This window comes from Taurulus bubalis (assembly GCF_910589615.1).
Source record: "Taurulus bubalis genome assembly, chromosome: 18".
Lineage (NCBI taxonomy): Eukaryota > Metazoa > Chordata > Actinopteri > Perciformes > Cottidae > Taurulus > Taurulus bubalis.
Genome location: NC_136606.1, coordinates 9,952,243 through 9,962,717, shown reverse-complemented (window position 1 = coordinate 9,962,717; position 10,475 = coordinate 9,952,243). Strand labels below are relative to the sequence as shown.

The following is a 10,475-nucleotide window of genomic DNA, read 5'->3' as shown; positions in this document are numbered from 1 at the left end:
GTCTCTGCTGTCTCCTCAAAACACCCCCAGTTCCAACCGGAGTTAGACTGGGGTGCTTAAGGATGATTACTTTCCCCCATGTGAATGACCACTGAGGACATGAAGAATCCTTGCGGTAAAGTGAAGATGGGGTTAAATCCCTCTCTCTAGATCAGTGGTTCTCAAACATGTTCTGTCATTTCTCTTTTAGAAGAGGTTTTCACCAAGTGTGTGAGTGTTTGAGAGAAAGAGAAGTGGGACGGTAACGTTTCTGTAAGTTGTTAATAATAAACTATAATTTAATGTCAAATTATGAATAAAGCTCCCAACTTTTTGGAACAGCCATAGTTAGTCATATTTTCTTTTGATTACCATCAGCTGAACATGTTGTCTCGGCGCATTGACTGCTTTTCTTCCCGGTCAAATATCTGTTCGTTCTGTGAACCTACAGACTGTCTGGATATCACAACAGCCGTTTGCTAAATTTGTTAACTGTTCCACCAGGGAAAAGAACGTCAAAACATGATATAATTCCCCAGTAACGCTTGGCCGCACTTGTCTTGCCCACACTTTGAGAACTGCTGTTCTAGATTAAGAGTTTGAGCAAGAACACACCAAAGACTAAAAAACCCGGTAGTTTGGTACATAATTGCATTAACAGTTTGGTTTGTGGCAGCTTATGGTATAATATTAAATTGTACGTCATTTAACGATTAACAGGTGAATAAAATAATCTATAGAGAAGCCATGCACAATCCAGATAACTTGATGTATAGTGGTATATTTCCGATAGGTATGACTGTTAGACACTATCCTTGGTTATTATAACATTATATAATAATCCGTACACGCAAGTGATTCAGACCAAGATGTGCATGTATAATTAGGAGTTTGGTCTTTGTGTATATGACCCATCCTGTAAATCGTTTTTTTTTAATATTCATAATACATTTGCTGTCTCCTGGTTTTGACAAGATACAGGCTAAATTTCAGTCATGTCGCCCAACTTTACCACCGTTTATCGGGCTTCAACAATGAAGAACTGGTCAACAAATCACGATCCTTGTAATCTTCTTTAAATAATTGTTTGTTAGTCTGAGTGAGTTTTAAGTCATTTGGTGTGTTCAAGCTCAAAGTTACATAGGTATGATTGGTGTGTCATAAAACAAAAATCACTTCCTACTTACTTAACCTGCTTGTTGACGATAACGCCGACAGCATGTTGGGTTACATTGTAGACACGTCCCGTCTTGCCATGGTAGCACTTGTGAGGCATTCCTTTCTGGATGGTACCTGTGCCCTGAAAAGAAAATAGCAAATCACATGTATTATTCAGAAACAAAGTGACCATTAGTTGCCACAGTATGGAACTAAAAAGTGTTTTGAAAGTTCCAGTGAGTGTATGTAAAACTGTCTCAATAACAAACTTAGCTCTCATTCAGAGCATTTCTGTACTTCTTTCCCTTCAGTCTGCTGCACCTGAGATACATGTTCCTTCTTCGAGACTTCTATTGTAATGCCAAATCTTAGAAAAAAAAAACTGTAACATTTAGGTGAATCTATTGGCAGATATCTTATAATGTACGTTTTCTTTAGTTGATAATCACGTGAAAATAAGAATCTGTTTTGTTTCCTCTACACAGAGCCGACTGCCATGTTTCTACAGTAACCCTGAACAGACAAACCGAACATTTGAGTTCAGCCACCATAGTTCTCCTCGACGCTTGGCACACGGGAGAAGTTTCAATTGGTTGCAATCTGCAAACAACTGAAACTGTATTCATAAATTACTGAAAATATAGTAGCCAACCTAAGCATGAGATCAAAGTTGCTGGAACTATCAAATTAGTGCGGTCTCTCTTTCAGGTGGACCACAATAACCCATTGTTATTCTATGTTTGCATGTTCACCAGTTGGTGACTTAAACCTGTTTACACAAAAGGTCTGAATTTGACCAATGACACTTGCCAAAAAACGTACTGTGACTTACCTTGATATCAACAATGTCGCCCTTCTTGTAGATGCGCATGTATGTAGACAGGGGAATTGGGCCTGTGAAGCAAATTCAACCAATAAATTAATATTTAGCTAAAGAGTTGTCAGTGACTTTAAATACCACATTTCCTCCATGTAATAAATAAAAAGGGGATTGCATTCAAAATGTGGTTCGATATAGTATAGTATATATGAAATACTCACCATGCTTGCGGAATTGTCTGCTGAACATGTACCGGGTCCCCCTCCTCTTGCCTCTGGTGTTCGTCATGATGCCTGATTACTGAGAGAAAATACACTTGAGTTAGTCACAATAGAGCCATCAGGTTTTCTTAATTTGTTCAACAGATGAAAAATGGCATTTATCCATTATAATATCTACATGATTTCGTCTCAATGCACCACACAATGGAGACGGTCATAAAGCGATAAGACTAAAAGGTAAGACCCATATCACCTGAGATAAGTTAGCTGTCACAACTAAAATGAGCTCAGTGTTTAAAACAGCTGATCCAAGTGAAGAGCACAAATGGAAAAGTTCATCCCCATCACACGAACATAAGGGATAGTGTATCAATTTGATTCAACACATAACAAAGCTAGTTGCAATGACTGACGAGAAGATAAAACTTCTGTAACGATAGCATCGAGGTACACGTCAAGCGCTCTCCCACTAGGCAGCACCGTTTTTGCAATGTTACAGTTTCGTCGAAAACCGTCGATTATCCACGAGAAATGCCGCGTTATGCGCGTTACAGCGGGTGCAACAAGAAAATACTGTGTATGCTAAACGTCTTGCTGCCCGTCAGGCCCGCATGGAGAGCCACGCTGCTGGTCCTGCTCACTTTTAACGGAAAATGTCCCTCGATGCAACGTTTAGTCACGCGTTGCTAACCCACTAAAATGTAAAATAAGATACAGGACATATATGTAAACTAACAATGTACGAATTGTATGGTAATAAGGTAGAAATGAACATTTAACAGAGAGAGGAACTTACCCCCGGTCTCTACAAGATGGCGGGTGCGGCGGAAAGAGAGATTGAAAGACCCCAAACTCCGCCTAGTAAAACGTCCCGAGCCTGTAGGGCAGGCCGAGATATCGCCTGAACTAAAATACGTGTGACGCTGAAGGAATGAAAAGCGGTCCGCTCGTTCACGAATTACGATGTAATATCTGCCGCTGTTTCAGTAAGCAAACTGCTCAGACGGTCTGTGGTTATGATCTTGTAACGTTTATGGGATTTTAGAGTTTAGTGTACTAAGTGACAAGAAATTATTAAATATGACCAGGCTGCAGAAAATACAATCAGCAGAAAAGTAATTAAAATAAAAATTGCTGTTCACTGCTGTTCATAATGCGCATGCGCAAAGCGTCCGCAAGGTGAAGCGTTCTTTTTTTAAAGTTACGCATAGATTACGTTACTGTATCAAATATTTGTACAATACTTCCTTGAGCTTTTCTTATAAAGTTACGAGTGTCTGAACGTGTGACACCATATAACCCAAAACAAAAGCGAACCGCTTTACTGTTCGCTGAACCGCCGTGAATACACGACACCGGAAACAACAGATAGGGAATGCTCGTCTTCTTCAGCTGCTGGACCTCTTCGTCGCGAACGCAACAGCATCGCCTGCCTCCACTCACGAGGAAAGGGAACAGCCCAGTCTTGTCAGCGCGCGGCGGTGGTTGAAGATGGCGCTAGCCGAATGGAAATCCTAATGACAGTCTCCAAATTTGCCTCTTTTTGTACCATGGTGAGTGCGCGTTAGTCTCAAACCGGCATTACTCCGACTACAAGCTGACATGGAAGCCGTTGCTGCTCTGTGACTTCCCTTTAAACCGTGTTATTTAAAATATTAGCAATTAATTTTGATGTCGGTGCTAGCCAAGCATATTTCCGACCATAGCAAAGCGAGCAGACACCCACTGCTTTCTCCGGCCTGGGCTTTTCGCTCACGGCAGTATATGGACGTTCTTGAGTATAGATTTGTTTTCCAACTCCAACATTTATTATTTATTTGGTTAATATTTGTCCCAGCCTCTTCGCGGACAGTGACAGTGCACCTGCTGCAGCTCGGGTCCGCAGCTAGCGAGCTAACGTTGAGGTGACGAGCTAACGCGAAGCTAAACCAGTGCTGCACCACGGTAACACCTGGATCACCGGCGGATAATTGATTGAGAATGGACTATCTGCAGTATGTGTACCTTAACGGTAGAGAAGCCGTGGGAGAGAAAAAAATCAAGTTGACGTGTTGGCCTTCACTACCAGATAATAACGCAAGCAATGACGACATGGTTTAACATTAGCTGCGCAGTTGTGGACACCAGGTCCGTGTCGACAGTTTGTCACTGTCTACATATTGCATGGCACTGTATTCTTCCTTTTTTTGTGTTTCGCGAGCATTCCCCGCCGAGTTCTGTGCTAACTTAAAAAAAAAAAAAATCAACCGAGCTCTACATTTAAATCCTTTTTGGATGAGCCCGATTTTACTGTAGGGTGAAGATGATGTTTTTAGCAATAATCGCATAAAAAGGCAGCGTGGAGGTAGGTGGGTGGGGAGAATGTCTTGGGAGTTTTTTTTTTTTTTTATGGGACTAATTCCATGGAAATGTCTACTGCCATGTCATTTGGCAATTATTAACTGATTCAGTAGTGGCGCTGATGTGTTTCTGTCATCGTAATTAAAATATGTCTTGTCTTATGAAAATAAGTATTTTTATTTATTTATTGTATTATCTGCATTTACAGGGCGCCAATGCCTCTGCTCTGGAGAAAGAGATTGGATCTGAGCAGTTTCCGGTCAATGAGCACTACTTTGGCCTGGTCAATGTATGTGAAGGATGCACTGTGCAGATTCACTGTTATGTATACATCTCCACCTGACGTGTGCGCAAACTGATTCGACTGCATTCCATCTGTGATTTTAGTTTGGAAACACCTGCTACTGCAACTCGGTGCTGCAGGCGCTGTACTTCTGCCGACCGTTTCGGGAGAAGATCTTGGCTTACCGCAGTCAGCCACGGCGAAAGGAGAACCTGCTTACCTGCCTGGCCGACCTGTTTCACAGTATTGCCAACCAAAAGAGGAAAGTGGGCGTCATACCACCCAAGAAGTTCATCACACGGCTTCGCAAAGAGAATGGTGAGAGGAAACTGATACATTTAGGGAGATTGGTGTGATCCAAAAAGCAATATCAGAGTGACAAATCTACAGTTAAAAGCTGTTTTAATTGAATTATCATTTAGTTTCACCTTGTTGTCTGCTGAATCCTGCAGACCTTGAAAACACCAAAAGACCTTGAAGTACCTGCTCAACATGTAAAATAGCTTAATTGGAACTCTAAAGTCTCTCTCTCTGCACTTTCCTCCTCAGAGCTGTTTGACAATTACATGCAGCAGGATGCCCATGAATTCCTGAACTACCTGCTCAACACCATCGCAGATTTGCTTCAGGAGGAGAGAAAGCAGGATAAGACCAACGGCCGCCTTGCCAACGGCACGTTGGACTCTCAGAACAACAACAGCAATGCCACACCCGCTCCAACCTGGGTCCATGAGATCTTCCAAGGCACTCTGACCAATGAGACACGCTGCCTTACCTGTGAAACGGTAAGAGGCCTCTGCTGTTTTCATGAGGGGGAGGTTTTAGTGGCCTCCACCAAATGTCTTCTACTGTGTCACCAGAGTCTTGTTTAAACATGTTTTCAACTCAAACGGTGCTGCTGCTGAGGGATTAGATAACATGCACACATGAAGCTCCTTAGCACAATGATAGAGAAAAGCTTAAGTTGTTTGTCAGTGTAAGTGAAAACAACGTTTAAGGCAAATACAATAGAATACATTATTTTATTTCAAACTTATACGACAGTATTTGAGTTTAGTTGCTTTTAGTTTATGTTTGTCCTTTTTTTCTCTCTTCAGATAAGCAGCAAAGATGAGGATTTTCTGGACCTTTCTGTGGATGTAGAACAGAATACCTCCATCACGCACTGCCTCAGGTAAATTAACAACATGTAGAAGCAGAGCTGAAGCTGAAATAGTGGTTGATTGACAGAAAATGAATTGGCAACTCTTATAATTAAAGAAAACAGTATTTCAAGCAGAAATGTAAAATATTTGATGATTCCAGCTTTTCCAAAGTGCTTAATTTTTTCATCTAACATTATAATAAAGGAAATGGTTTTGGGTTTTGGACTGTTGGTTAGACAAAAAAAGAAACTATTTCAAGACCTCACCTTGAGCTCAGGAACATTGTAATGGACATGTTTCACTGATGATTCATGAAGAAAATCAGATAAATCTGTGATGAAAATGCAGTTCTTAAGAATTTAATTCAAAAATGTTGTAGCCAACCATTTTAATCAATAAAGAAATTGGCAAATGTTTACTAGCATTACATAACTAGTCACTGTTGAATGGCATTGATGCTTTTACTTATTTTAAGAATGAAATTTACAAAGTAGTCACATCTTTGGAGGTTGCACTCTGTGATATGGTTGGAATGTTTTTATATCTTTTGTGATGTTTGAGGCTGCTGTTCTTTTTTATGAATGGTGGTGTAACGGACCATTGTTGATCTGTCATCCGTACGGATTTCCCCTCACGGTTCGGCACGCATTTGAAGCGCGGATTAATTACAGAATCTAACTGTAACCATCGCAGTGTTGTCCGCCAATTGACTATTGGCAGACAACACTGCGTTAGTTACCATTTAGAATCTGTAATTAGGAAGGAATTATGACCCGTTTACACAAGCTCAAAGCAGCTTACAATGCATCATAAAGCTACTAATGACAAGATCCGTTTTAATAAATAAAAATACAATCATTTGAATTATGTTTTTATTAAAGAAAAATCAATCTAAATTACTATAACAAAGTAAAAGGATAACATTTCAAATTCTTGGTGGTTTAACTTTACACTGACTTGAGAGCAGTTGAAAGGATTTTTGGGATGTTGGCAAAAATGGAGCCATGTAGACCCGCTGCTTTAATCAAACAACAAAGAGAAGAGAGTGTAGAGAAAACTACACTGTGTGTCCTTTACCAAACTGTACGAGGAGAATGCAGCTTTTTGAAATTGAATAATTAATTCGTTGATGTGGGCCTCAGATTTTTCATTGACTAATCATGTCTTTGTGGCTCCTCTCAGGGGTTTCAGTAACACAGAGACGCTGTGCAGTGAGTACAAATACTACTGTGAAGAATGTAGAAGCAAGCAGGAGGCACACAAGAGGTCAGTATACAGGTTTATTCTTAAATTCTGCTTTTTAGGTGATTGGTACTGCATTTCTGTGTGGTTGGAAATGTAGATATTGTGTCTGACTCTGTAATGTTTCTGATGTAGGATGCGTGTTAAGAAGCTGCCAATGATCTTGGCTTTGCACCTGAAGCGCTTTAAGTACATGGAGCAGCTGCAGCGCTACACCAAGCTGTCCTATCGCGTCGTCTTCCCTCTGGAGCTCCGCCTCTTCAACACCTCTGGGGACGCCACTAATCCTGAGAGGCTCTACGACCTGGTCGCTGTGGTGGTGCATTGTGGGAGGTGTGTAGGTGATCACACAGCCAGAATACTACACCTTTTTATAACCTTCTCCACAGCAACCAGAGACAGGCAGAGAATCTATTGTTCTAATAATAAAATGCATATGAACCCATTGGCACAAGAATGAAGGTGCATTACAATCTAAATCACATCTAGTGGGAGAAAACACAAACCCTCATCCAGCTTTGTTCAGCTGTGCTGCACTTTTTGCCAGCGCCGGTTTTGACCCAGTGTGAGTGGGTCCTTTGTCTGTCTGTGTTTATACAAGGTGTTTCCCTGCTTTTCACACAGTGCGTGCTTAAACTGACTCCCGCCCTTCACAAATAGATATAATTTACTAAACTTATTTGGAGTTCAACAAATGAGTCAGGAGTCCTTCAGGTGTAGGTTATCTGTCTGAAGCTTCTCTTCTCCCTTTCGTCTCAGCTCTCTTTTTAACAGCGTTATTTTCAGAGCAGGGAGGCATATAATGAAATTGATGTCATGGTTTGAGGCCACACATCATCAGGGATTTCAGTTATAGTGTCATGATAGTGCTGAACTAAAACAGTATATTGAATACTGCTTCAACTGAGTGAAATGAACTAATTTCTCCCCGTAACCACCATCATAGCTTGAGACTCCTTTAATGTTACAGGTATCTGGAGACAGGCTTTATGAAAATATGCTTTTCAGAATACAGTTGTCGCACAACATTTAACACTTGGTGATCAGTTTATAATGTATTCATCAATCTAAAAAATAACTACAATAAGGTATGTCTCTTTGTTGCTCTGTGTTTATATTTCTTTTAGGGCTTCAATGACGACGTAGTTGCAACATCCTTTGTTGCATGTCATTCCCATTTGTGTTGAATGTAGCCTGTTTATTCCTTTTTATTTTTAAGTAAAAGCTGTCTACTATAGAAAGCTGATTACTTTAATGTAAAGATTAGGAAGTCATAGTAACACGGGTAAATCCGTTTTTAAACAAAAGTTCAAAATTGTTGTTTGTCGCCGTTGACCAGCTCCAGTGTGTCTGTCAGGTTCAGTGAGTTTCTGCGCCTGAGCTTCAGCCTCGTACGGGTCATTCCATGCTGACCATGTGACATGTTTTTGTTCACAGCTGCACAGACTTGTCTTTCATTAGAGGCCCGTACATTCTGTCTGTTTCCTCCTAATAGGACGGTCAGAGGAATGTCAATCAAACGTGGTGTTTGCACTCTTTGACCGTCCTGCAAAGGAGTCTAATCAGGCACCTGTGTGAGTGAGTCCAAGTATTCGGCTCGTTCGAGATGAACTGCTGCTCGTCTGGAAAGTAGGCGAGCGCAGCAGCAGCACCGGGCGTGGAGAAGAAAAGAAACTGCGGTCAAATCGGACAGTTTTCAGCCGCCTTTTAAAGAATAAACAGGAAGTCAAAGAAACGGTTACATCCTGTTATTTCCCATCTGTAAGCTACTTGTATGTTCAGACCTCGTTCCGCTTTATTCACATGCATTTGTATATGTATGTGGAAATGTATGCCGTTCTTTGTTTCTGCTTGCAAACACTTTGCTGCTCAATTTGATGTGTTGTATAAATATGCTTTATCAATTGCACATATGTTTTTAGATTAAACCTTCATTGCTCAACACAAGACTAATAGCCAACAATCGAGCATTAAATATTATAATACTATAACTATAGAATAATAGGATTTTCTGCAAAATAAACAGGCATTTCCCATCATGCATTGGGTCATGGAGAGCAGCTTGAACAAGCTTAATATTGTCACAGTAGTTAATGTTCCCTCTAATAAAGTGTTCTGTTTCTTTTTAGTGGGCCAAACAGGGGTCACTACATTGCCATTGTGAAAAGTCATGACTTCTGGCTGCTGTTTGATGATGATATTGTAGAGGTAAGTAGGTTAATTTGTATTTACATTTTATTTAGTATTCACACTTGTGGTTTTTAACCCTCGTCTTTCTGTTCTTGTAGAAAATTGATGCGCAGGCCATAGAAGAATTCTACGGTCTCACCTCTGAAATCTCCAAGAACTCTGAGTCGGGCTACATCCTCTTCTACCAGTCCAGAGACTAAACGTGGAGCCCCGTCTTTAGCCACAGAAACAAGAAGAAATGCTCTGTTCCCTCTTCATGAGGAGCAGCGGACTATAAACACGCCACAGCAGCCCGCATGGTGTCACACCTGCCCGTACAGCTGTATTTAGTTATTGTGCTTTTACACGCTCAGCGCTGCAGCTCAGCCGTGGAAGTTTCTCCCCCGCCCCTCATGTCCTTGCTCTCCACCTCGTCCCCTTCACTCCGACTGAACGCTGATGCTGTCTGGACAATGAGACGATAATGAATGAAAACTGTGTTAAGATTGTTTTTAAACAACGAGACGTTGAATGAGGGTTGTACAGATATTGGTTGGTCGTATGAGTGACATATTAGATTTTTCCTTGGGTGTGGGGTTGAATGGGTATTTAATAATTCATATTATGTAACATCGGCCCGGTGTCTTCGCCCCCCACACTGTTATTCTGCACTGGGATTTACAGAGAGTGAATCATGTTTTTGATCAGACGTAATGGGGGATGGGTGGGGGGGTGAGCGTCCCACTTATGGGACCCACCGGGTTGTGTATTTCTACAGTGTACAGAATGGTATTTGTATAAAAATAACAAGAAGATAATATTATCATTGGAAATTGTTAGACCTTGAGAAGATGTATTAACACTATGGTGCACTTTTGATACCGTTTTGTAGGTGTTGGCAAGTTTAATGTGAGGGTTTGCTTGAGAAGGCCTGTTGTAAAGCGATTATTTTCTGTTTTAAAGAAAACGAAATAAAGCCAGTAAGATTGATGCAGGGTGTGCTCTCCTTTCTGTGTCCTACAGGTGCGCACTGATGACTCATCGGGGCTCAACGTCGCCTCTCGGCGGTGTAGCCCTGCTCTCCTGCTGCAACAGGAGCTATTTTTAATCCGTTCAGA

At 41.1% G+C, this 10,475-nt stretch overlaps 2 protein-coding genes across 2 annotated transcripts in view; one reads left to right on the top strand and one right to left on the bottom strand.

The window, feature by feature from the left end:
• The window catches only part of rpl21 (ribosomal protein L21), a 3,763-nt gene extending 721 nt beyond the window's left edge, over nucleotides 1-3,042 (bottom strand). Inside the window, exons 1-4 of the mRNA XM_079234614.1 lie at nucleotides 2,975-3,042; nucleotides 2,179-2,257; nucleotides 1,970-2,031; nucleotides 1,167-1,279 (exon numbers count right to left, since the gene is read on the bottom strand). Of these exons, the coding sequence (XP_079090740.1) occupies nucleotides 1,167-1,279; nucleotides 1,970-2,031; nucleotides 2,179-2,245 (242 nt within the window). The 5' untranslated portion in view covers nucleotides 2,246-2,257; nucleotides 2,975-3,042. The remainder of the gene's footprint in view (nucleotides 1-1,166; nucleotides 1,280-1,969; nucleotides 2,032-2,178; nucleotides 2,258-2,974) is intronic.
• Nucleotides 3,043-3,665: 623 nt separating this feature from the next.
• Nucleotides 3,666-10,332, top strand: usp12a (ubiquitin specific peptidase 12a). Its single transcript, XM_079233925.1, has 9 exons — nucleotides 3,666-3,731; nucleotides 4,727-4,807; nucleotides 4,906-5,119; nucleotides 5,351-5,586; nucleotides 5,899-5,975; nucleotides 7,129-7,212; nucleotides 7,324-7,521; nucleotides 9,318-9,396; nucleotides 9,477-10,332. Exons 1-9 carry the CDS (start codon nucleotides 3,684-3,686, stop codon nucleotides 9,576-9,578), a joined length of 1,119 nt encoding a protein of 372 aa, XP_079090051.1. The 5' UTR covers nucleotides 3,666-3,683; the 3' UTR covers nucleotides 9,579-10,332.
• The last annotated feature ends 143 nt before the right edge of the window (nucleotides 10,333-10,475 follow it).